The sequence below is a fragment of the Danio rerio genome, chromosome 17, assembly GCF_052040795.2.
Source record: "Danio rerio strain M-AB ecotype USA chromosome 17, GRCz13ab, whole genome shotgun sequence".
Classification (NCBI taxonomy): Eukaryota; Metazoa; Chordata; class Actinopteri; order Cypriniformes; family Danionidae; genus Danio; species Danio rerio.
In genome coordinates, this window is record NC_141037.1 from 11,154,517 (window position 1) to 11,181,574 (window position 27,058).

The window sequence follows — 27,058 nt, forward strand, 5'->3', positions numbered from 1 at the left end:
CTCAGGTGTTTAGAAAAATAACTTTATTGTGTTTGATCTGCAAACTCATCTGAAAACAACAAACCGGAAGACCCAAACCGGAGAAACCATTATAATGCGCGCATATGACTATAAATCGCGGTTGTCTTGTGTTGTTCTGAAGGCTTCTTTGCTCAACAACACTGGTCATCTGAAAAACAAGACATTAAACAGTTCACACAAAGGCCCTGTTGTCTATTTTAAACTATAGTAAACTAAAGTTTAAAATTATAGTTTAAAATAGAAGCTAAAGTGGGCCACGCTGCTCCCTTCCACCATAACCCTCGCAACAGGTCCCACTATAACGGCCTCCCGTGTTTCCTCAGAGCTCGTCTTGATCCCTGCCTAGGGTTCACGAATGCCTAGCCCTAGGGAGTGCACAAGCTAACTGGGCGCCAGTTCATGCCGGAGTACCCGGAATGTAGCTCGGCGGCACATTTCGAGCAACAAAAACATAATAGGGCCTATTCCTCGCGAGGAACTAGAGCACAGACGGGCCCAAGTGAAGCTTGACGAAGTGGACTTCGTGAGATTGGTGTGGCTCCACTCCTGCTGTCGGCATTGAACTCACCTTGGTCACGTACAAACTGCAACACCTTGAGAACTGACTAAACTGAGAGGAGACGTAAGAGCTTTAACAGAATGCAGATGGAATGTTTAGAACGCGACGTCACTTGCAGAGTGAGCATCTCGTCATGAGCTGTAAAACTGAAACAACTTCTAATTAACACAATACAACTGGTGTATGATTGAATGAAAATACACTTTAAATGTTTTAACTATTAAATTAGTTGTTTTAATACCAGCAGCAAAATTAATAAATAAATAAATAAATAATAGGCTAATTCATTACAAATAACAAAACTCAAAGTTCTATAGTCAACTCTAAGGGTATACACCTATATATACCCATATATACACACTTGCAACATAAAATTAAGTTTTGCCAACAAAAATAAGGTATTGAGAAAAAAATGTGAAGATAATGCAAATGGCAAAGGGAAGATTAAGTTGACAAATAAAAAGCAACTTTGCAAACAAGAAAATACTGCAAATAAAAATCAAGCAGTGCAAAATAAAATATTAGCATTAAAAAAAACAAATTATATCTACAAAATATTTTTTCCCAGTATTGCCTTCCCCTCAATTGCAACGCTCATTTTGTTATGAGATGACATGGAGAAAGAAAAAAATAAATAAATAAAATCACTGATGCATTTAGGCAGAAGTGAGAAACTGCAAGCTTCGGATGTTTATATCAGTTTAATATTTTCCAAACGTGAATTGTGTGGCTGTTTTGGAGCACACTAGATTATAGATAACCTTAAAACTAACAGACTGAAACTAACATCTAGACAACATCCTTTTCATTTCATGGGACCTTATAAAAAGTGCATTTGCTTCAGTGTATGAGGGTGAAAGAGAGTGATTACAACATCAGATTCATTCCTTTTCTGCTGTTCAAACCAAACATGGAATTAAGCATTCACAGACTAAACTGCTTACAAATTAATGCAATCAGGCAAATTTTTACCGATTAAACAAAATTCACCACAAAGACTGAAGTTGCAGTGATTATTGCTAGGAGTCGTGGTTTCGTAGGGTCGCAGTACAATTCATTTATTTGACATGACTTAAGAAAATTACAATTTATAAATTATTTTCATCGTGCCAGATTGGCTGGCAGGAATGACTGTCCGACTCGCCACAGCTGAAATAATGCAGCATTTGGTGTGTTGATGTCAAGCGAATACATATACACTCACCGGCCACTTTATTAGGTAAACCTTACTAGTACCAGGTTGGACCCTCTTTTCTCTTAAGAACTGCCTTAATCCTTCGTGGCATAGATTCAACAAGGTACTGGAAATATTCCTCAGAGATTTTGCTCCATATTGACATGATAGCATCGCGCAGTTGCTGCATATTAGTCGGCTGCACATCCATGATGTGAATGTCTCGATCCACCACATCCCAAAGGAGCTCTACTGGATTGAACTCTGGTGACTGTGGAGGCCATTTGAGTACACTGAACTCATCGTCATGATCAAGAGACCAGTCTGAGAGGATTCTCGCTTTTCTGACATGGTGCGTTATCCTGCTGGAAGCAGCCATCAGAAAATGAGTACACAGTGGTCATGAAGGGATGGACATGGTCAGCAACAATACTCAGGTAGGCTGTGGCGTTGACACAATGCTCAGTTGGTACCAATGGGCCCAAAGTGTGCCAAGAAAACATCCCCTACACAGCCTGAACTGTTGATACAAGGCAGGATACTTTCATGTTGTCTGACATTACTATCCTAATGTCACAGCAGAAATCGAGACTCATTAGACCAGGCAATGTTTTCCAATCTTCTATTCTATTGTCTAAATCTGTGGTCACATTAGAGTTTGAGCATGCGATATTCTGTCGTGCGGCGCTGCGAAAAGGGGCGGAATTAGACAAGATGCTTAGACATTTAAAAAAGCGAGCGATTGCTCCATGTTTTAAATTTCTGTCATGTTTTGATCCTCGATTGGTCTTACGCAGTCAAGTAAAGCGATTTCGCAGGTCAGAGTTCACAAAGCTTGAACTTCGCACCGCAGCAACCTGCGAAACTTGACGCATGACCCTGCGTTTCCGGTCTGACGCATTCGCGTGCGTATGAATGGGAGTCCATGGGAGGAAAAGCCCAGTGTGACCGCAGCTTAATTTTGGTGGGCCTGTGCCAATTGTAGCCTCAGTTTCCTGTTCTAAGCTGATCCGCTTGTTAAGTGGTGACGTGTTTGTGACGTATGTAATACTGTTTCCGGGTCCAAGCCGTCACTCATTTGAGTTGAGAAATCATTCGTTTATGATCACTTTTTATTCATATAACACATTAAAGTTAATTTTACATAGTCATAGTGTACGCAACAATCGCTGGGCTTGCTGCATAACAAATACCAAAATTTTAACAATTTATAAAACAATGAATTACTTTCTGGCCATCGGATATTAGGCATGGACATATATATTGCGATTGTGACTTTCTAAACTATTAAATCGCTTTGTAAATGTTTATTATTACCATTTCATGAATCTCCCCATTCAGTTGAATAGAGCGCTTGGACCCGGAAGCCGCTCCGCGTGACGTCACACTTAACAAGCGGATAGGAATGGCTCATGGTGTGGTCTTTCTGCTGCTGTAGCCATGTGATTGGCTGATTAGAAATTTGCATTAACAATCAGTTGGGCAGGTGTACCCAATAATGTGTATAATCAGCCGTGCTGTGAAACGTCTACACTAGTGTTGTGCATAACTCAAAAATGTTACCATGTGATCAAGTCAAATATTAACAAAATTTATTTTACATCTGGAAAAAAGAATTACACAGCAGGTAAAATGAATCTTAAGACCAATGAGAGATAAACAAACTGATTCATTCAGCTTTCTGAAGTACAGAGAAAAGGGAAAAAAAGACAAACAACCTATAAAGACAATCTTATAAATAAAGCAAGCAAATTATACCCAAATCTAAATAAATAACCAAAAGCTGAGAAGGAAAACAGTGAAACGAGATGGTCTGGTTCCTACTTAGTGTTTAAGCAAGCTATAGGGACCCGACAGAAGGAACTTGAATCTTTACAACTATTCACAACTACAAAACCAATTCTATTTGCTTCTTTTGAGATGCAAGACTTAATTTATTGTCACTCGGGTGTGTAAAAATCTATACAAAATAGTAGTCTAGAAATGCAGTCAAGGTATAAACACAAAAAAAAAATGCACCATTTTTAAATTTCAGACAAAAGAACAAACCAAAACGTACAAATGCTTTTTGTCCTGAGTTACTGTGAACGCAAAAACTTCTCAGAATACAGTGCAAATAACTTTTTTTCTTCACAGCATAGTTATTTTACCTTTCTGCTGCTTTAAAAGACTTATCCATAGGATTAAAGGCCAATTAATACTCCCGTCACTGGCTGTGAAGATAAACGTCGCTTGAAATCAGTCAAGAGTGCATTCTGCAAATATATTTTCCTGTGAACAAGAGCTATGTAGAATTTTATCGAGTCACACACCACGCTGGAATGTTCATAAACATTCCTCAAATGCCACGGAGCAAAATAATTAGAGAGCAGATTATGAACTGGCCTTCAAGTCTTGGCCAGTCGGTGGATTTGTGGGAAAGACGGACTTGTTTACATCCGTGGTCGTTTCTGTGGAGGGGTCATGCGGTCAGCCAGGCCGAGTCTCTGAAGCTCTGAATGGAAGAAAGCCTGGAGCCGGAGACCGGCCTTTGCTTCATTGGTGTTATGCGGGTTGTACTCCAGACAGTTGGAAAACATGAGCTCTACATCCTCAATATACTCCGCTAAAAGATTCAAAACAACAGGAAATTACAATGAGCTATGAACAGTGTTTTTCAACTATCTTTTATAATTTATTCTGTATAACATTTTACAAATAATAATAAAAATTAATAATAATTTGTATTTTATTATTTAATGCCATGTCAGCAACAAAGGCTGTTAAACAATTAAAATATACAATTAAAAACAACAAATAAATACATCAATTAAATTAGATTTTTAGTGTCAATACATGACACAAATTCTAAAAAAATTCCTAGTGTCACTTTGTTAAAAATGTCCTTAAGAGAGTTAATTTCATAAAAATGCCTTCGTGAATATTTAGAAGCAGGACAGTCTAGTAAAATGTGTTTTACAGTAAGTGGAATTGTGCAGTACAAACACTGGGTGAGGTCTTCATCTTTAAGCAAAAAAGCATGGGTTAATCTTGTATGTCCAATACGACATCTGGTAGAAATCACTTGATCAAATCTAGTTTTAAAATGTCTTAGAACTCTGTTTAAGATTTCAGGTTGTATTTCATACATTTTATTATTTTCCAATGCATCCCACTCCTCTTGCTACGCATTTAAAATGTAAACATTGATTAAAGGTCTCAAGGAGGAATTTGGCTCTGTGGGAAAAAAATCTTCAGTATTAAACCACTTCCAATGCGAAAATGACATTTCGGGTGGATTATTTCAAAAATATGAAAATCCAAAAATCTAACCCAAAGTGCTTCAGGGGTGGTTAAATCTTCTTCTTAAATCAAAATAATGTTAACAGATTTGTGTGTGTGTTGAGCATCAGTTAAGACAATGTTAGCACCCGTCAGCTTCAATTGTGGGGAAAACTGGATGAGCTTTTGTCAGCTAATTTCATCTTACGGGTTTAAAATCATTATTAGGGCAGGATCAAAATCAGTGACGTAGCGCGCATCTGCCTGTCTAGTGATGACATGTCGGTTTCTCATTAGTATTCATAGTTGAGTTTTCTTATCCTATAAGAAGACCCTGCTACTTAATTATTCATGACAGCATGGGTTTCCGATGACTAGACCCACATGGAATCTGCACAAATCCACAGATTTTCAGCCCATTATTGAGTCTGTATTTACTTAAATGTGTGTAAATTTATATTTATTCAGTTTTTAAATTAATTTCATAAATAATATTGTGATATAAAAATAGTAATAATTGAATTTTCATCATTTATTTACAACACAGTTTGTAAAGTGATATTTTCTGTTATTTAGTAGATATTTAATATGAGAGACTTGCTTTGTTTACCAAATAAGTGGATCTAATTGGATTTGCATTGTAAACATAAAAAAAAAAAAAGATTAAAAAGTATTGTTTTTTTATTGCATATAATACGTTTTTAGTTACGATAATTCCGCAGAAATCCACAGATTTATTTATTTTATTTTATTTTACAAAATTCTCAACAGAAATAGCAGCAAAAATTTTACGCAGATTCTGTCTGGCCCTACCGATGACAGACTTGCCAAGCTGTGAGGCCGAGCATGCAGTATTTAGCCGTTCATCAAGGGTCATTTAATGTCTTGGTGCTCTTTAGGTAAGGGATTCAAAAGAACTAAATCATCAGTCCACGGCGCTTTAAGGCCTAAAATTTTGTTTTTGAAATTTAAGACATTAAGACACCGCAGAAACTCGAACAAAAAAATAAATAAATAGTGCTCTTTATCTTTAGGTTATCCACAATTTAGGTGATGCTCTTAATCTTAAATAGACCATTAAAGAAGACTTTTAGCTGAAGCTGTGGTCTTTCGTGATTCATAAAATTGCAAATCATTACCAATGATCTTGATCGTATGCAGTAAAATGATTGATCTGTGCAAGAAACTGAACATTACTTCTTTCAATTCCATTTTAATCCCATTTACTGGCACTAAAAGGCCAGTTTCAGCTAAAAAGGTTCTTTAAAGAAACCAAAAAAAAAAAAAAAACACTTAGTTCACCTGATGGTGAGTAAAATTACAGCACACATTTTTTTTGTGTGACAATATGCCCCAATAGTAGGCCATTATTTGGGGTTGTCATTACTACACTGTAAAAAGTGATTAGCTACTTAAAAAAATATTAAGTAAATAAACTATGTACATACAATAATTATATGCATAATATTATAAAAATTAAGTCAGACTTTGCTCACTTTTTAAAAGTAAAATCAACTAAAGCTCTTTTAAATCTTTTAGATTCAAACCTTAAAATTTCCACAAAATAAAACGGCAAACTTACCAGCAGTTTGGTATTCACAGTTGTTGACCTTTTCCCTGATTGTGCTCAAGGCAATGGGTTTTTTGATTATGTCATAGTAATCAGGCACCTGAAATTACAGAAAATCAAGAGAATAGTCAATACAACCAAGTAATGCCCTGGAGTAAAACTGGGAAAGTGAGATGTCATGTATAAATGCAAAGTTTATAACTATACCCTTAAAGCGTAAAGCTATGCATAAATCAACCAAAAATGGAACTATATAACCATAATACAGAGGGCTGGGAGTGTGAGCAGGTCTTAACGTCTAACCTGAGTTCTGGACACTAGCTTCATGAAGGGCCAGCTGTCCTCATGTCTGACTAGATCCACGGAAAGCAGCTCACAGGCAGACAGCTCGTGGACGCCCAAGTTTCTCCCTGAGCTTCGACGACTTGATGAAGTGGTGGTTGGGGCCAAGATGATTTTGGATTTTGGGGAGACCTCTGCTGGAGAAACAGCGACAAACCACAATAACTGAGATTTGAACAAGAATTGAAAATGAAAAAGAAAGAATAGAGGTCTAAAATATGAAATCAATTTAATCCAACCAATCGATGTATTATGGAAATACATTCAAAAATATAAATAGTAATAGCAACATTTAATCTCACTTTGTCTTGCAACTACTAGAACTTATGTTAAGCTGCTTTGACACAATCTAAATTGCAAAAGCACTATAAAACTAAACATGATCTGAACTGTAAGTTTATGCATCGCAATTTTGACTTTTCTCCATTAATCTCACCTGTGAAGTAACTGAAGTTTGAAATAAAATGTTTGCATGACATCAATTAGGGCAGCAAGATATTGGAAAAATCTGACATTGAGATATTTTTTTCTCTCTGTGATTTATATCGCGTTATGAATACAAATCTCACCAGATGACAAAATCAATAATTTAGATTGATTGGAATGATTTTGTAGGGGAGTGAATCATGTATAGGTCTGCATTTTATTTTATCTAAATATTTTTTTCTATAAAAAAAAAAAAATTGAATTAGGATTGGGGCTTAGTGTACCCAAGAGAATAAATGAAGGATGCTGCATTTAATACCTTAAACAAACTTCTTATAACCATTTAGGTGTGAACATATCATGGCCAGCTTTACATTGAACCTCAGAAACGTAATGGTTAAAACATTACTGTTTCTCCCGTGATCTGTTCTCTTGCTCATTCACTCTCGTTGCCATGATTTCCGGGTATTTTAACAAATTTTTGGGGATCATTCAGCTGGTATAAATATGTGGGAGACTCGCATAGCTTCCGGGAGAGTTCATGAAGTTAAACGAGACACTAGATATGGGAGATCGCTCGGTTTATGTCACAGCAGCTCAAAACATTGGACATACAATGGCTGCACTTACTTAAGAGATCATCAATCGCGCAAGTCGTGCCAATAAACTGTAAACAGAGGTCGCATTGCATCTGTATATATTTTATTTGTTGTGACGGGAGCGCATTGATCGCTCACGCCCCCACGCATCATTCACCTCCTCACGTGTTGTGGCTGCTGTAGGCTATGCATAATATATGGGAGCGCACAAACATCTTCCTCTGCTTGTAAACTCATAAACAAACATCTGTGATCGGTTCATGAGATCGGCCAGATTGGCAAGTGCCGATCGAGTCATTAAATGCGATTATCGGCTGATACTGATTTTTAGCCGATCGATCGGAGCATCCCTACTTCTAACATGTACTTGAAAAAGTTTTAATTGCAATATGAAAATCTTGTGGCTAATGATCTTGCACTTATGAGAAACATTTTTTAAATAATTGTTAGACAAAAAGCTGCAATGACCATTTTGTCCTTTTACAAGGCAAAAACAAGCTATTAAACTGCAATTAGATGTGATGTGAATGTCAAACATCTTAGTCAGATTGGTTTATTTATTTATTTCAGCAAAATCACTGACACTCCTTACCAGTAATGGGCCTCTTCCTGGACTCTGCATTCCCTGCAGCAGGACTGGACTGCTCGGATTTCCCTGTCGTGTCATTAGTGGAGATCACCTCTAAACTAAGACGAGCACTAGAGCGGTTTCCTGCCCGAGATGGAGGTTTGCCATTGGACACTGGGGTGGCTTTCTTCCCTGAGTTTTTAGACCCTCCTTTATTAGCAGGCTGGCTCTGTTTGGGTGTGTTCTGCTGCGAGCGGGACGTGGAATTAGCGGATTCAGCTTGTTTTGATTTGCTGTTCGAACGACCTCCTTTATTGTTCTGTAGAGGAAGTTTGACCGCAGCCTTCTTAGGTACCCTGTTTTAAATTAGGGAAAAAAGAAAACAACCTTCATTAAAACTTCTGAACTTATTTCTGCCTGAAATCACGATCAAATTCCAGAAAACAGCAATTCTACTAACTCTTCCTCCTCTGATTGTTCCTCCTCTGACTCTTCTTCCTCTTCAGATTCTTCTTCGTCCTCTTCTTCAGACTCCTCCTCATCCTCCATTTCTTCTTCCGAGTCCACAGAGGAACGTTGGCGGGAGTTGATTCTATTTAAGCGCTGTTTGGGACGACACTCGGGACAGAACCAGTCTTCAGAAGGAACAGCCTTTAAAAGCAAATCAAATAAATGATTTGTTTATTGTAAAACTTTCTTTAGAAATGAGAAGTTTAAAATGGTGATGACTAGGCATGCCCAAAACCCGATATAATATTGAACTGTTTGGAATGAACTCCATGGTTCAACGTGTATATGGAAATAGCAGTTTTTCAGTTTGCATTTAAATAGACCTTTCTTTCCATTTTACCCATTTCTATAATTAAACTCTGAACTGGCTCTGCATGTTAGAAAGTATATCCTGAAACAAGGCTCTCCTTGAGTAAATGTGCATTAGTGAGCACTAAAGTTAGGGAGACTTTCACATGAAAATTAGTCTCTGCTTGCACCAGACACTTTATTACAATCACTTCATGTTGCCAAATGGGGAAACAATGCATTTATGATGTGTGCTTCACACAGGTGAGTGGGCTTGACAAACCACCTGTAAAAACACTCTTTTCTTAGAAAAAATTAATAATAACACCAACAACAACAACAACAACAAAACACTACCTCTTCCTGACTCTAGCACTTAATTCTGTTGGTACTAATAGCCCCTCTGTAAAATTAGCAGCTCTTGTGCTTTGCTAAATGACTAAATGTAATGTAAATGTAAAATGAAACAGACGTGTGCCACCAAAAGCCCACACTATATGACATTATTACTGTTTGTACTAAATTCATAAGCTTTAGTTAATTAAACTTTGAAGCTCAAAGCGCAAAGAGAACTCATGTCGGACATCTGAATAGGTAAATAAAAGTTACGACGTGCAAATTAATTCTTGCTTCTCGACACTAACACCCTGTTCATGCTTCCCATTCACTTTGAATGGGTGACGTCAGGCGTTGCCGAACTGCATTGACGGAAGCGTTAGCCAATCAGATCGCTGTATGCAAATCGCATCAGCCCCAACTTCAGTCAAGCGTTAACGCTGAAGCCCCGTGTGAATAAGGCGTTAAACTTAATTATGACCAATACTTATGTCAACATGTCCAACCTGACGAGTAGTCAATGAGTTATGCCTTAGGGCTGATTTATACTTCTGCGTCAAGTGCACGTGTATGGTGCTGTCGCATAGCTCATGCCATGGCTGACGCATGCGCTGACCTCTTAAAACAATGCAACTACACGTCGCATAGCGCAAGCTCTGTGATTGGTCAGCTTGGTAGCACTGACAAGTGCGAACGTTGCTGAGAGCTGCGAGCCAGATGGAGCCAGTGTTTACAAGTTTCGAGTCCCATGAAGGAGCTCCAGATGAAAACTTTTGTTTTGTGTTTACCTTATGATTAAAGTTGTTGCACAACTGCTGGTTCCCGCATCTGTATGAGCGAGTTTGAGCTACTTGTAGTGTTCAGAAAAAACAAAACACCAGTGAAGAAACTCAACACAGAGGAACATAAACACCTACTGCCAGCTAGCGTTTCAAAAGTGTTATTGCAGAGCAACACAAACAGCACACAGAAATTTAAATGCACGACTGTGTGTAAAGCAGGCGCCGATCACTGGACGCAGAAGTATATATGAGCCTTTAGAATGTAAACATTCAGAAAATAGCTTGTTCTGCAAGTTTCTTATTGTGCAATATCCGTTTTAATATTAATCAAACAAAAGATAATGAAATCACTCACTGATTTTGACTGAATAACTATGCAAAGCTCAATAATGTTTAACTTTAATTTTAACAGTTAAGAGCATATACAGTATGAGCATTTACAGTATGAAGTGTTATATGAGTAGTTTTTAGTTACACAAACTGAATAATAAACTGTTAAGATACTTCAAAAACACTTATTTTAGCATCATCTTCGCTATATTGTACTCATTTTGTATTGTATTTTGCTTGAACGGTTTTCTTTCTTTATTCTTCTTTGACAGTGTTGTTTTTTTTTATTGAACATATCATATACCAAACCTTACCCATAAAACAGAAGCGTGAGAAGCCTGTGTTGTTCCACCCATAGTAGGGCTGCACAATATATAGTTTTCACATCGATATCACCAATGTGCAAACCTGCAATAGTCACACTGCAGTATGTAGAGTCGGTATTATATCTGACCCGTTTAAAACATTGAGGAAATTTTTATTTTTTATTTTAAATCAAGATTATTTTATTGGATTATTTATATAGTGAACACTATACAGTGTTATTTTTACATTTGATTATTCAATTTCGCTATCTGAATACTTTTATACTAAAAACCTTTAAGCATTGTTTATTTTACTTTTGTCTTTGCTCTAGTCTATTTATCTATGCTTAATTTGCGTAATTTGTTAATTGTTTTTATACATGATTAACTCCCCTACAGAATTATCCCAATCAACCTAAATGACTTAATTTTTTCTAAATAAAGCTATTCAAGTTATCTGGGGAAGTCGTTTTAACAAACAAAATATGGCAATGTCAGATTTTTCTAATATTATGCAGCCCTAACCCCTAATGTCCACTACATTAGCAAGCCCTTACCTTCAGTTTTGGCCGAACACAGAAGATATGATAGCCTCTGCCACAGCCGTCACATAGAAGCATGTTCTCAGCATCTCCTTTTCTACGGCAAACCTTACAGCGGGTGTTCAGGATAGATTTGGCCCAGGCTACACTGCGCTCAAGTGTGGAGAGATGCAAGAAAACCTGAGAGAGGCTGGTGCAAGCCAAAAGAGACTCGCGCCAGCGTTCTTGCACAGTCTTCACCTGCCGCCCACTTTCACTACCATCTGTTGAGACCATACAGAGAAAAACCGGTTTAGTGTTGATTGTTAAATACAGCATGTGCTAAAAAATGAAAACACTTTCAGTTTGGTAAACATGCTTAAGCAAACAGCTGGTCAGTCTCCCAAATCGGTAAACAACAAATCATACCGTCTTTCTCACTGGATTGGTCATCATCCTTTTTTTTGTCCTTTTTCTTCGCCTTCTGGTCTTTTTTGGCATCCTCATCACCTACATAAAAATATAACAGTCACAAGTGAGAGACTGTAGATTGCAGAATTCAAACATTGTGAAGAAAAAACAATAATAATTACATATCAATTAAATGTTAGTTTTACAAAATGTTATAAAATAAAATTGTAAAACAGCATTTGAATGAAGTGTTAACAATCTCTTAAAAAAGACAAGTCATAAAGTATGGAAATAAACCCAACACAATCTAATAGAGCATGCTTGATATTTAAAGTGCTTTTATATGTGGGAAAATCTTCATCAAGTATTACAAACTAGTTTATCATCCAGACCAATTAAACAGTGAGTAAAATAATAATATCCAAGTTGTTGGAGAATTTATAGAGGTGAATAAACTGAATAAATTGTTGGTTTTTTGGTCCAAAAGAGGAACTGGACAAAGTTTGAGGTTTGACAATAGTGCAACAGAGTCTGCTTGATGCTATAGCATTAAAAGTCCTGTGTAATATAATGTATTTTTTATTTAGTGCCATGTCAGCAACCAAGGCTATCTTCATGGCAGGAATCTTTCAACAATAAATATACAATTTAAAAATCAACAAACAAAATAAAACATAAATTAAATAAGATTTTTTGCGTTAATACATGATAAAAATTCTAAAATCTTTTCTGGTTTCACTTTGTCAAAAATGTCCTTAAAAGACTTCATTTCATAAAAAGTCCTTCTGGAATCAGTAAAAGCAGGACAGTCCAGTAAAATATGTTTTACAGTAAGAGGATAAAAGTGTGAAATGCTTTGTAATATGTGTTTTTAATCGATTTCTGACATGATCTCAAGCGAAACACGAAGTAAGGGTGGGACAGTGTAGTTCTTCTTTAAAAAAAAAACAGCCAATAGTGTTTTGTTTGATCACTGCTCTGCCAGTGGGAGTGGTCGAGCTCAAGTGCATCAAATGAAAAGCAAATGATTAGCATATTGAAGGGAGCGGGGCATATCAGATGCTAGAAAGAATCTGACTGGTCAAAAGATTTGATTTCAAACTGTAATATGTGGTGACGTGAACAAAACCATTGATCCATTTCAATAACATCCAGCTGCAGACCCACATGTTTCAGCATACACAAACCAGGACACAAGATAAAGACAGGGGTGAACCATATACGGTTAATGACGGATCAGTTTTCCATTTTTTTTCCTTGTTTAACGATGACCAACTCCTTAAGAGCATTATCAACACCTACAGTATTTCACAAATATGACAAGACAATCTATGACGGTGAACAGTTTAAGGTTTACCATTTCAGTCATTATTTCATTATTATATCGTAACAATAATTTTAGCATGTGTGCAGTGTTGATACTGATATTATGTAAATAAAAATAATTAGTTAAAACACGGATAAACTATTAATTGATTAAGCAAATAAATACTATTTAATCACAGAAGTAAATATAGTGTTATACGTTCATTAAATGTAAAATGATTTTTATTACATATAAAGGCATATTATAGCCTATACATATTATTTCCTTGATTATAATGAATTCATTATATAAATTAAACCGGTCAAATTTAGATTGTTTATATATCTCTGAAAATGTTTCAGCAAGGCCAGCAATCAAGTATCTGCTATATCGACTCTGTCAGATGAATAATGACTGATCATTTATGATGACTGATAGAGAACGGTTCAGTCTATTATATTGAATGGCGATGGAAAACAACGTTCCCTATTTGCCCATTTCGATCAAGATATTTGTGAAATGGTATACACTATTGTCTATGGTTGACATTAATTATTAACAATATATAAAAATATATTTATGATGAGATCTGAGAAGATGTATTGACATTAACATCTGTCTTAACCATATATGGTTTGTGTGTCCTGGATTGTGTTCTGAAACGTGTGTGGGTCGGCAGCTGTATACATCTCATACATTTAGGCGTAATTGACAACCCATGTTTAAATTAGTTTATATCTTCTAAATGCAAATTTTGTCACTGTTTTAGAGCACATTAGCTTATAGATCTCTTTAAAACAATTCTCATACAAACATCTAAAAAACTGTTTTAATTTCGTGGGACCTTTAAAAGATCTTACCTAGTGGAGCTTTCAGAAACTTGCGCTCTATGCCCTGCTCCACCTGTGCAAGGGCATGTGCCAAGCAGTGAACGACATTATTCACGGGTTGTGGTGTGCTCACACTAGTGGATGTGGCACTCTGACCCTCCACCTTCAGTTCTTGCAGCCTAAACAAGAGAAAGACACCATCAGTTCCTACATTCACAGAGCACTTCTGCAAAGTACCATTATACAAACAAGTAAAAATACACAATGAACAGGTATTCAAGTAAAATAACCTGTCTTTGACTCTGTGATTCTCCTCAATCTCCATTGGCTCCTCTTCTCTGTCAGTTAGCCCATACTCTTTGAAGTCAGGGTCTAATAGTTCATAGTTCCCATTTTCGAGCGCAGCTCGCCATGAGTTTCTCTCCATCACCTTTTCATACACGAGAGGTGAAAAGACAGTGTATAATTAAAAAAGATCCAATCACAAACAATATTTATAAGTTAGTAAAGAGCTTACTTTAATTGAGCCAAGAGTTCCCTGATATATGCGGTCCTCGATATCCAATAATAGATCTCGAAGACGATTCTCCATGAAGCACTCAGCAGGTACAGTGCTTTGTGGGCCAACTTTTGCTTTTCCCGAACTGCCTTTTGTCTCTGGCAGAGATTCACCTGTGCAATGAGCAGTAAAGTAAATATATAACCACAAGGTATAGCGTGTTCATGCTCAACAGATATAAAAACTAAAAATTTTAATAAAATAAAAAGACAGAAAAATACACACAAGTATGAAAACAAAGCAATAGTTTGAATCTTGCTGTAAGTCTCTTCTATTGAACAGAAAAGAAGATATTTTGAAGAATGCTGATTACAAAACAGTCTTCCATAGTAAAAGAAAAATATTATGGAAGTTATGTACTGCCATGGGGCGACATGGTGGCTCAGTGGTTAGCACTGTTGCCCCATAGCAAGAAGGTCGCTGGTTCGAGTCTCGGCTAGGCCAGTTGGCATTTCTGTGTAGAGTTTGCATGTTCTCCACGTGTTTGTGTGAGTTTCCTTCGAATGCTTCGGTTTTCCCCCACAGTCCAAAGACATGCGCTATAGGGGAATTAAAAACTAAATTGGCCAAATTGTATGAATGTGCATGACTGTGTATGGATGTCTCCCAGTACTGGGTTGCAGCTGGAAAGGTATTCGCTGTGTAAAACACATGCTGGATAAGTTGGCGGTTCATTTTGACCTCTGATCAATAAAGGCACTAAGCCGAAAGAAAATGAATGAATGTACGTACTACCTTTCTGGGAAATATTTTCCTTTGAGTTCAACAGAATAAACTCCATAGTTCCTGAACAAATTGTTAATTCAATTGTTAATGGTTAAATTACTAAAATTGTCATGAAGTACCCCTTTAAAAGTGTAGTCACACACCACAATTATACATTTAGTGGATGCTTTTATCCAAAGAATCGAAGAAAGGTAACTGTAATGTCAGCTATATTGGGATCCGCATCAATGAATATTTATAGCTCGGTCCTTGGTATGAACTAGTGTTGTTAAAGTATCGAGTTCGATATCAATCCATGGTTTCCGCATCATTCATCCTTTCATGGCAGGGCGCCACGCCAAAATTCATCCCGCCACGGCTACATTAGAGCTTCTCATTCAAAACATTATATTTTTTTTAATAGCGGGTAATAATCGCACCAAAGATATATACATTCATAAATATTCCTACTAAATCTAATAAATGCTGGAGACATACTCGTTACATAAACGCACTAAATCGCACTTCAGCATCGTTTATTTGAGAGCGCACATGAAAATCTGCGGAAATTGGCGCGCAAGCAAAGAGATCCGCATGCTCGTAGGCTATTACATTAATGCGATCTCGACTTCTAATACTGTGCTCACAACATTTGTCATTTGAAATAACGCCACAGGTAGGTGGTAAATCTGTGTATAAAAGGCCTGCCGCCACAGCTGGAAAAAATCCTAGAGAAAACACTGCAGCCGGTTTTCGTGATCTTGTGACAACACTAGTATGAGCACGTCTTAGGGGCAGTTCATGTCACGTCTTTTGCAGATGCAAGTTGGTTATTTCTAATGGAGGTGCGATACGACGTGCTGGTGTATTCCAAGCACACCCATCAAAACGGTTGATGGTCGCCTAGCAAGAATAGGCAACAAAGGAGCATGATCGCAGAGAGTGCTGAAAATGGTGAAGGAAAGCTTTCCACATGCTTTTAGATGTGATATGTGAACGGCCCCTAAGGAAATCTACCTCCAAAATCCCACAGTACCTGAGTGATGGTAGCGCTGAGCAGCGTTGCTTTCCATTAGCTGAAAAATGCGGCCCCTCTCCAGCGTCAGAGTCTCTTTGAGGGAGCTCTCTCTGAGTCCACGAGGGTTTAGAGCCTCTATAAGCTGTTCCACCTCTTCAGTTGTGCTGTAAAAGTACCACTGATTGGGCCGATTGACTGGGGGTGAGGTGTTTTGGACCAGCACCAGCTCTTCAGTGGCACCATCTGTCTTAACGGGGCTCTCAGCTGAGAGAACTTCTTCAATTTTGGGTTCGGGAGTAGGACAGGGCTCTAGCATGTCTTCTGTCAGCCCGAAAAAGTCATCCTCAACAAACAGGGCCCCGGCAGAAGGGAATATCCAGTAACGGCGATAGAGGCGGTCTCTGCCGAGAGGTAGAATATAGGTACAGGCCATGGCTTGCTGAATGCGCTCCAGAAGTTCTCTCTCTTTGAGCTGCTGTAGCTGTAGCTCTTCTGGGCTCAGGTTGTCTTTTATTTCAACCTCACCGGCCGGTTTCTCTTTTGTTGTGCCATTTGTTTTCTTCACTGGAAAATGAAAATAAGAATGCTATAAATATTTGCTGCAAAAGGTTTATTATCTGTTCAGGGTTTCTGCAGGTTTCACTTTTTAAGACCATTAGGAATTAAATTTCAGATATAGAGCTAAACACTACTGATTTTTTAAATGGCCCAGCAGATTTTTTTTTTTTACTTGACCCCATCAAAAAAAAAAAAAAAAAAAAAAAAAACTCTAATTAAATAATTCTAATTAGTGACCTCTTAGCCTCAAATTTTATATTATGTTTCGAAACAAGCAGACTTTAGTTCTATACATACAATTTATCTCAACATAACTCTTCTTTTGTATTATTGGTGATTGAATGTGTTAGATTGATTATGTAGCTTTACATAAACGAGGGAAAATTAAGACCTGTTTAAAATGATTTTAGATAAATAACACAACATTTTGGACGTTCTAAAACTTTAGGACCCCAGCAGATACCCTGTCTGTTAATTTGCTTATTCAAAATTATTAATTTTTTAAATCACAATAAGACTAATTCCCATTCCCACCCACTTGACTTTTCTAACAGGGTATTCGGGTGAATGTAGTGGGACTGCTATAGAGGAGTTATTATTAGGGATTATAGATAGCAAAATATAGCAGGTTTTATTTTAGCATTCTTTTAAAAGCATGACGGTAAAACACAAACCGTTATGAATATACTAAAACATGTACTTGTTTGTTGTAAAAATTTTATATATATATATATACACACATACACACAAATTAGTGGATCTCCTTACTTCCGGGTGCTGCTATCCTGTTGTTGTGACTGGTGTATTCTGGGAAATTTTCTTACTCCTTGGTTTCGAGCATGGTCCTGAAAATCTACCCCCATCTACCCCTTAGCCCTATGCCTTCAAGCTATTGAGAATTGGGACACCCCTACCCCTTCACATGAAACGAGGGGTGGAGGTAAGGGAAATGGCTAAGGGGTAGATTGGGATTGGGATTGGGCCTAAGTATGCGTCTTATAAAAATAAACTTAACACAAAGTAAATTTACCTTTTTTAGATTTGGCAGGTTGCTCCTCCTCATCCTCTGTGTGTTGCTCAGCGTGACCTTCCTGACTCTCTGTGCTGGTGTCCATCTCCTCTCTTCAGCAAATAGAGACAAGATTAATCAACTGAACAGGTATGTAAGCAATGAGATTTAGAAATGACTGTATTACTGGCTCAACTCACCCTGCCAATTGACCTCCATTTTTGGCCTCCTCTTTAAGTCTTTCATGTTTTTCTTTCAACTTCAGTTCCTGTTCCCTCAGCTTCTCCTCCTTTCTTTTTCGAACCCTGAAACATAGAAATGCAACTAATAGTCTCCCAGCATAAAAATCTTTGTACTAATAGGTAAGTGCAGGTGTAAGTAATGCCATACCTCTCTGCAGCTTCCTCTCGCTCTCTGCGATGCTGTTCAGCTTTAAGCTCTCGCAGTTCCTGTTTGGCAGCTCGCTGTTCGTCAGCATTGTCCTCAATAAAATCTCTTGTGGAAACTAATGTCAGCAGTTTTCCACACATAGAATGGAGGATCTTCAGCTTTTCTCCTGAATGTACATTAGTATTACAAAATCAGAATATGCTTGCACGTGTGCTCACTTTACACAGGGTTCCCACACTTTCATCAACAGCAGATTCAAGAACTTTCTCAAAGAACAATTCATTTTTAAATCAAGCACGGTTGTAATTCAAATATTAACAACCACATATATCGTCATGAAAGTTCTTGATGTACTTAACATTTCATTTACTTTTAATAATTACATTAAAGAGTCATTTTCAAAAAGTTTGACTGTTTTAAAAAGTCGTTCAAAGAATTTTAATAAAAACTTGTTGAATTCACTACCAGTGATATTCAAATGTGGTTTCTGAAACATTGATAAAATGTGCATTATTTCTCAGTGTCATTGTACATGATTTAAATTTTTCAGATTTTTAATTTAGGAATTTCTCAACTTTTTCACTCCGTTTTTGACAATTCATTACAATTGTTGAAATAAAACCATAAAATTCAATTCAAGCACTTTTAAAGTCCTTGTGTTTGTTTTGAAGTACTTTCCAGGCCTTGAATCTATAGGTCTAAAATTCAAGTACTTTTAAAGGTGCTGTATGTACGTTTTTCACTGTTCTAAAGAATGAAAATACCATAATATGTTTGCAGATATTTTAAGAAACATGTCAAGTGAACACACTTGTGAACACACTGCCACTTTAGCCAATTATATTTCAGCACCCTGGGTTGCCTTGTTGGAAAACCATATATTATTTATTAATTCAAAAAGGCTCTCAAAGCATGCAAATAATATAAATATTACGATAGTAAACATTAGGTGAGCAGCTTACATTGTTACCCCGTGTCCTAACAACACGCTACGTGAGATTTGCAGTGATAAGCAATTTGAGTGTTTGCACCAGACAAAACATGACAAAAAATTTAATACAGCCATTCAGAAGCACAGAATAGTGCACTTACTGCACTCCAACAAAATTTGTGAAGTTTTACAATCTAAATAATAATACATATTAAACCTTCTTAACATTATTAAATGTACATGCTGAATCACTGTGTTGTTCACGGCTCTAAAGTTCAATTTCAAAAAGTTTATTTTATTTTCAAGATCTGAGGTGAACTATCTGCTGCTGCTTTCAGCATATAGCAATACATGTCATGTTAAATGACATTAAAACTCACATTGCTAGTGTTTAATACTGACAATGATCACCTGAGGTACACCTCATGCTTTATTCAGTTCTCTGTTGTTCAGCTGCAAGAAATAGAAGTTGTTACAAGTATCATTTTGAGGTGTAGGTTAGAACAAAATTCCTTTAAATATAAAAACTATTCCTTCTATCGCGTGCCGTTGCGTTTATATAGAACATTTATATGATTTAAATCAACCTTTAGGCTTGATAATCAGAATCGGTCCTGTTGGTTTTCAATCTGGAAACCTGTGCTTTTGTTTGTTTTGATCCGGGGACGCAATACCTAGTTAAACCACTGGGTGTCAAGCTTACATACTGCACCTTTAAGTACTTTCAAGAAGTGTGGAAACTCTGTTTCCATCAAACCATTTTATTTTTCCATTTTAGTTTTATCATTCTATAAAAAAAAGAAAAACACAATTACCAGGCAGCAGGTCATAAACAGAAGTGCAGGAGAGCTTTTTGAGCAGGCCATGATTTGACAGGCGCAGCTCCACACAGGGGTCGTCTGTGGAGCCAAAGCCTCCCTGTTTCTGATAGCGGAACTTCGCATTGGTGAAGCCGCAGTCGGCTCCTGAAGACAGGATGTGCAGCCTCAGAATCTCAGAGAGAGTACAGCTGTCCAAATCCAACTGCTTCAGACTACAGCCTGTGCAAAAAAAAAAAGAAACGTGAAGTGCACTGGATGTCCAAATGTACTGCAAATCTAAATTATAACTGGTCTAATTTCCATTTTCAGCCATTTTAGGGGACAATATCTGACCTTGGTGTAGTTGTGGCCAGGCAGCAGCAAGAGATGCCACAGCACTAATGGCAGACTGTGTGGGGTCAGCATCATCGTCCAGAGCTTCACTCAGATCTAAGAATGAAATCGGTCAAGCCATGAGAGTTACTAACATTACAAATGGAACATAATCTGGCACTTTAAGATTATCAAAACATTTTATTTTCCCCCAAATACTGTAAAATATAATATAATACAAACAAGTTATCCTCTACCTTCTGCCAACTGATCTTTGGCCACTTCTTCTTGTTCCTCTGCTAAAGCCTGGAATATTGCAGAAAGAAAGAAGAAGAGCAGCTCACAGAGCGGTCCCTCAGGATCAGAGCCCACCACAGCCTCCTCCAGCACCTCTGTAAGCAGAAAAAAATAATATTAGGTACATTATTTGTAGAGCTGTGAACCTACACTAGTCTCACGGTTCGGTTACGATTATAATGCCATCGATTCGGTTCAATTCGACATCACGGTGCATTAACGATGCTTTTCATACACAGTTTTATATTTTCTTCACAGCAGCATTTCTTTTATTAAAATGTATGAATATATTTATATTTATATACTATTTGTAATACATTTTTTGTCATTTAATACAAACAGTCAGATATATAAACTGTAACTTTAAACAAAACGAGCATTTAGCAAATAATATAAACAAATATAAATATCCAGCTCAATTTCTGATCCTTGTCTAGTTCTCTTACACCCCTTTGATTGGTCACACCCTCAAAAAAAAAAAAAAAAAAAAAAACGGTTGCGATTGGCTCTTGCGCGCTGCGCTCTTCACAGATGAGTGATACTGATAAGCGGCAGGCGGCAATCTCACACCTGATGTATGATAGACACGGTGGAGAAAACTCTGCAGACACGCGCTCGTTTCTGTATGCAAAAGTAACGCTGTAAAACAGCCGAGAAGAGAAGAAAAGCCACGCCAGCAGGTCAAATGGGCCACTGTGTGTGTGTGAGAAAGAGAGAGAGAGACAGAGCGAGAGAGAGAGAGAGAGAGAAATGGAGTAGGCTACTTTCATTCTCTCGATCTCAGTTAATTAGGGGCTATTGTTGTATATGTCAGTGAAAGAATGATCCAGCAAACACACAAAGTGAAATTGTGCACAGTTTATGAGTTTTAAGTAGTTAAAAATTGCTGTAAATACTCGCGATCGCCTCCCTCGCGACAGAGCGCATATGAGGTAAATGACGTCAGTAATAACCGGTTATGATTATTACTGAAACGATACCGAATTGTCTGCGTTTGCATCGCAGTGCACCGAAGAAACAATTAATTGACACCCCTAATTATTTGCCACCAACACCAAAAACTGCAATGTTATTGGAAGACTCTGACGAGATTCATTAGCAATTGAAAATAACGTTTTATGCACTTGAGCAGTATATGCATCTTACCCAGTGTTACACCATCAGGAAACTCATCTTTTAAATCAAACAGCTCTCCAAAAGCATGCAAGAACTCGAGCACCATCAGAGCATCTCCAAACAGCTCTGGAGGAAGACGCGTCTTCACTGGAATAGGTTTTGGCAGCTCCTGATAAGAGACAACCGACGTTTAGTTTGTCACTCATGCATGCGCTAAAACAAAGATGTCCCAGCAGGAGACTTACCTTCAGGTCATCACACTCCATGTCCTCTCGAGGTTTACTCCATAGCTTTAGTCGTTCAGCATATTTTTTCTTTTCTTCTTTTAGCTTCTCTCGTTCCTGAACCACATCATAAAATAAAAGGAATTATGCAACTAGTATATTTACTACCATATAGCTAAAAATAAATATGCCATTAATTTAGCATTAATTTACTTACTCTGCAGGACCAAAGAGCAGGCATTTATGAAAGGCTTGAGACAAGACACGCACTTCAAAAATTACAACAAAAGAAAGTACAACTCACCCTCTCTTTCTCGACCTTCATTCGTTCCCTCTCCTCTTTCCTTCTCAGTTTCTCCTCTTCAAGAATCCTCTTCATCTCCTCTTTCTTTTTCTCCTTGTCCTCTTTTTCTTTCTTCTTAGCCTCTATTAGATCATCTCTTTCTTTTCTGAATTTTTCTTAATAAATGTAAAGAAACAGCAGTTTTATGCAGATACACAGCACATTTTGCTCTATATTAGTCTTGATTTAAATTAGCATGCATGTTACACTTACCCATGGACATCATTTGCTCTTTCTGCTGCATCAATTTGAGCTTCTCTTCAATATAATTCATCTAGAATTGGAAAACAAGTCCTCATAAGAAAAACTGTATTTAAAGCAATTTTCTACCACACTGATTGCATCTTAACAAATGACATGTCATGCTTTAAATTAGGTGAATGGAAGAAAACAAGTAGCAAACATTTACACACAAACACACACATAAAAACTAGGGATTTAACAATTCACCAGACTCACCATACAATACGATTCACGATACTAAACTAACGATTTAGACACGATTATAACAAAACTATTTAAAACAAATTTAAGATGAAGAGCCTTCATCTTTTAAAAACGCATAAAAAAAAAGTATACAAACTAAAGACTCACTAATATAAACAAACCGTGACTGTGCTGAGATTTTATATTTCTAAAAAATATATCAGCATATCTGGTAAAAGCTAAGATCTCTACATTGCCCCCTGCTGATGAAAAAACTTTCACGGAAGACTAAGATGGCTGGTGTGGAGAGGCAAGTCATTTCCAAACTAGAGAGCTGGGTGTACAGAGGTGGTCAATAGGCCCTCTTATCCAGGGGACTGGCCACTGGCATAAAATACTGATTATAAAATTATTAATTATATAGTAGCAGGGTTTTTGTTGGTTTCATCAAGCCAAACTTAAGACTTTTTAAGACCCTTTTAAGACCATTATGAATGAAATTTTAGACTTATACCGGGGCAAAGACTAAGGATTTTTTGTTAAAACCCCAGTTCAGTATGTTTCTTTTTTAATGACTAGTTTAGCAATGTCAAATGTATATTAATTATAAAGAAAATTGCAAAAAATATACATTTGTTTGCTTTTTGTTCAAATTAAGAGTATAAATCCTATTCGACCTAATGCATTTCTGTCATAAAACCTTACATTTCAAGATTATTTATAAATATTATGTCCACTCACCCTTACTTCTGCAAATAGGTTTAGTGTAAATGGAAGATCATGTAAAGGGATATATTGCTGTTATTATCATGAGGAGTTGCATAATTGCTTTTAGTTTTTTTTTCCTGATTAGGGAATTTAATAATTTATTGTAAAAAATCTCTTTGCAATAAAAAAACCTCAAATATATTTATATATATATATATATATATATATATATATATATATATATATATATATAAATACTTGGATTGTTGGTGATTGGATGGGTCTTCTGAAAATTAGGACCAGTTTAAAATGATTTAAGACCTACAACACAATATTTATGTGAAATTAAGACTGTAAGGCATAACATTTTGTTTTAAGACATTTAAAACTTTAAGACTCCGCGAACACATTGAGTAGGATAAAGACAGGAGTTGAAAATTATTATGAAGGTGAATAAGTAATATTATTTGTATAATTAATCAGGATAAGGCCCAATCCCAATTCTCTTTAGCTTAAAGGTGTAGGGCTAAGGGGAACTGGTAGATAGCCCTTCAAACAGAGATTTTTCAGGACCACATTTGAAACCAAGAGGTAAGAAAATTTCACAGAATACACCAGCCACAACAGCAGGAAGGCTGCACCTGGATGTAAGGAGATCCACAAATAAGTATTTTTTTGTCATTAAGAATTTTACAATAAACAAGCACTTGTTTTAATATATTTACAACAGTGTTTGTGTGTTACAGTCATACTTAAATAAATAAATTAAAATAAAAACTGCTAAATTTAATTATCTTTAATCCTGAAAATCTGATCTTCAGTGGACATTCGCGTCACGTTAACCAATCACAAGCTTTCTCTTGTATGGGCATGATTATGATGCAGTGCTTGTTGTTGGGGTCCCAAAGGGAAATCCTTTTGCTGACACAGGACAACAGTTAATCAAACTGGCTTGGCTCAGTCGGAAGCACCGCTGAAAGCCTCCATCATTCAGGTATAGCTTCTGGAGGAGTTGATGAACAGAGCTGGGTGCACCTCTGAAAGGATCTAGCGGACTCAGACATGGCGCCGAGCTATACTCTCAATATAATCCACAGTAGCCATTTAGCAACTAAGCTGGAGTCACCAGGCAGACAAAAGCCCCTCCCATGACGAATCCACATCTATAGTGAAGTGAATTTGACGCACGAATGAAGCAAGTAAACTCAAAATGTTTACGCATGTATTTACGTGCAATTTATTCACACGTTCTGCATCTGGTGTAAACACAGCATAAGTAAACTTCTTTTTGCAGTATTTGCAGTTTGTTTTTTGTCTGGTGCACTTCACCACTGTCATTTTACTCTGCTGCCCCAACTCTTGCTTACCCCTGATGTGCAGGTAGAGTCTGTAAATGCAGCGTTCAAAAAATGTATTGCAATTCATTCAACATTTCTACCAATATGAAGTCACATATTTGAATCGATTTTCAACCGGCTCGCGGAGAATCGTTACATCCCTAGTAAAAACACTATAACACTGACCTCCGTTGAAGAGGCATTATTAGGAGGGCGACCTCTGCCCTTCCCTGGTGGACTGAAGGTAAATACTGGGGGCTCGTCCGGGAAGAAGTGGGAAAAACTGTGTTCGGCTAACTTGTATTGTAAAGCTGATGATGGCTGCAAAAAAATAACATCAATAAAAACTTCAATACAGTAATCAGGCAAACTAGGTAACTTCAGCCATCTGAAAGTTAATAATTTTTTGTTTTTACCTTAACTCTGATGGTCCCATGCATTGGTTCACAATGCTGTTTAAGCAAAAGCTTCAATCTGTCTCGACTGAAAATGCTCTTTTTTCGACTGTTAAATGCATCAGCAGAAGAAGAAAAAAAAATCATTGAGTATAAATATATATATTGTATTTATTTTAAAATACAAGTAAACAACCAACAACTCACCTCATTTGAGCAACTTTTACTATTACTGGTTCGCAAGCCTCTGGGCTAACAGGCTGAACTCTGTATTTAAATGAAGATGGGTTGATGGCCTTTTTCTTCTTGCTTCACACGATCAAGGAATGAAAATACACAATTTAGATGGAAACTAGCCAAGGAAACGTGTATGAAGCATTAAAACAAAGCTTTGTGAACTGACCCATTGGATGGTGTTTTGGGTGAAGTGACTGTGGGCTCGTCATCGCTGTCACTGATCACTATTGAATCCCCCTCAATGCGGTGTTTGGTGTGGCCATTGACTGCGCCATTGGAATACGGAGGTATAACTTCCAATATTTTGCAGAGCTGCCTGTTGAACAAAGAAACATTATAATAGATTTGGCTCCTCAGCATGCAAATGTTCAGCTTTAAAAGGAGAAGTGTGACCTGTTAAAAAAAAATGTAAACAATTCAAGAAAATAAAGTGTCAATTAGAAAGTGAGCATGTGAGAAAAAAATAATAAATAATTCAGATTTACTTAATCTGAAACACACTGAAAATAATGAATTTTGATTATTTAGGGTTTTTAGTTGCTGGTGATGATGGATATAATAATTAGTTTTCAAGAGAAATGCATTTTTGAATAAAAGGGATAGTTCACCCAAACATGAAAATTTGGTCGTCATTTACTCACCCTTCATTTGTTCAAAACCTACTGAGGTATGTTCTTCTGTTGAACACAAAAGAAGATATTTTGAAAAATGCTGGTTGTCGGGACCCATTGACTTCCATAGTAGTCATTTTTTCCCCATTATGGAAGTTGATGCGTGTCAGCAACCATCATTGCTTCTCAAAGAAGTTAACAATGTAAAGTAAATAAGGAATTTAAGTTTGCAGTGAACTAACCCTTTAAACCAAGAAAATTCATAATACAGTACATGTATTTATCATGAAATAGAGAAATTAGCTGACATGTTCTTGTTAGAGCTTATCCACATTGTGTATGAACGGTGCTGCACGGTCTACACTGTAGAGACAATTAAACCATTGTTTTGGTCAACAATTTCAGATCGAAACCTTTCTGAAAAGAACTTATAAGGCAAAACAGTTATTTCTTTAAGATCAGCCACTTTCAATACAGATAAACTTCAACCATACATAATAATGCAGGCAATTTGGGTGTAACCGAATTGTCTCACTAGATGAGACAGAAACGCTCAGCTAAACACACAGCCTTCCTACTTGTCTTTGAGAAAAAAAAAAAAAAAAAAACTCCCCCTCCACCCCCTGACTACCAGTGGGACTCCATGCTGCCTCATGTCTGGCTGTCTCTGATGATGTCTGAGGCAACTCCTTGTACCAGTTCAGCCAATCAGAAGGATTCTTTAAGCTCCACCCATTTACTTTCAGCTATCTCCAAACAGCAAGGTCAGCTCATGATGGCTGACTCTGATCCTGTCCAAGACAGAGCTTGGATACATTTCCCTTCAGCGGGCAAGTTTCCATTCTGTCGGACTTATAATTATTGTAGCTTGGCATACTCGTCTTGAGAGACCTGATAACATTCTGCATAAAGAGCTGCCAAG

General features: G+C 37.0%; 1 protein-coding gene across 3 annotated transcripts in view; it reads right to left on the reverse strand.

Moving 5' to 3' along the window:
* Nucleotides 1-3,324: 3,324 nt before the first annotated feature.
* The window catches only part of baz1a (bromodomain adjacent to zinc finger domain, 1A), a 28,925-nt gene continuing 5,191 nt past the window's right edge, over nucleotides 3,325-27,058 (reverse strand). Inside the window, 25 exon segments of one of the 3 annotated variants that reach the window (NM_001365144.1) lie at nucleotides 3,325-4,359; nucleotides 6,598-6,685; nucleotides 6,889-7,061; nucleotides 8,545-8,876; nucleotides 8,981-9,171; nucleotides 11,629-11,876; nucleotides 12,022-12,102; nucleotides 14,170-14,318; nucleotides 14,430-14,569; nucleotides 14,657-14,811; nucleotides 16,440-16,985; nucleotides 18,010-18,101; nucleotides 18,189-18,293; nucleotides 18,379-18,544; nucleotides 20,125-20,349; nucleotides 20,464-20,559; nucleotides 20,700-20,834; nucleotides 21,886-22,024; nucleotides 22,101-22,196; nucleotides 22,384-22,538; nucleotides 22,636-22,696; nucleotides 25,080-25,214; nucleotides 25,310-25,397; nucleotides 25,496-25,597; nucleotides 25,692-25,841. In NM_001365144.1, the coding sequence (NP_001352073.1) occupies nucleotides 4,187-4,359; nucleotides 6,598-6,685; nucleotides 6,889-7,061; nucleotides 8,545-8,876; nucleotides 8,981-9,171; nucleotides 11,629-11,876; nucleotides 12,022-12,102; nucleotides 14,170-14,318; nucleotides 14,430-14,569; nucleotides 14,657-14,811; nucleotides 16,440-16,985; nucleotides 18,010-18,101; nucleotides 18,189-18,293; nucleotides 18,379-18,544; nucleotides 20,125-20,349; nucleotides 20,464-20,559; nucleotides 20,700-20,834; nucleotides 21,886-22,024; nucleotides 22,101-22,196; nucleotides 22,384-22,538; nucleotides 22,636-22,696; nucleotides 25,080-25,214; nucleotides 25,310-25,397; nucleotides 25,496-25,597; nucleotides 25,692-25,841 (4,021 nt within the window). In that variant the 3' untranslated portion in view covers nucleotides 3,325-4,186. 3 annotated transcript variants of the gene reach the window in all.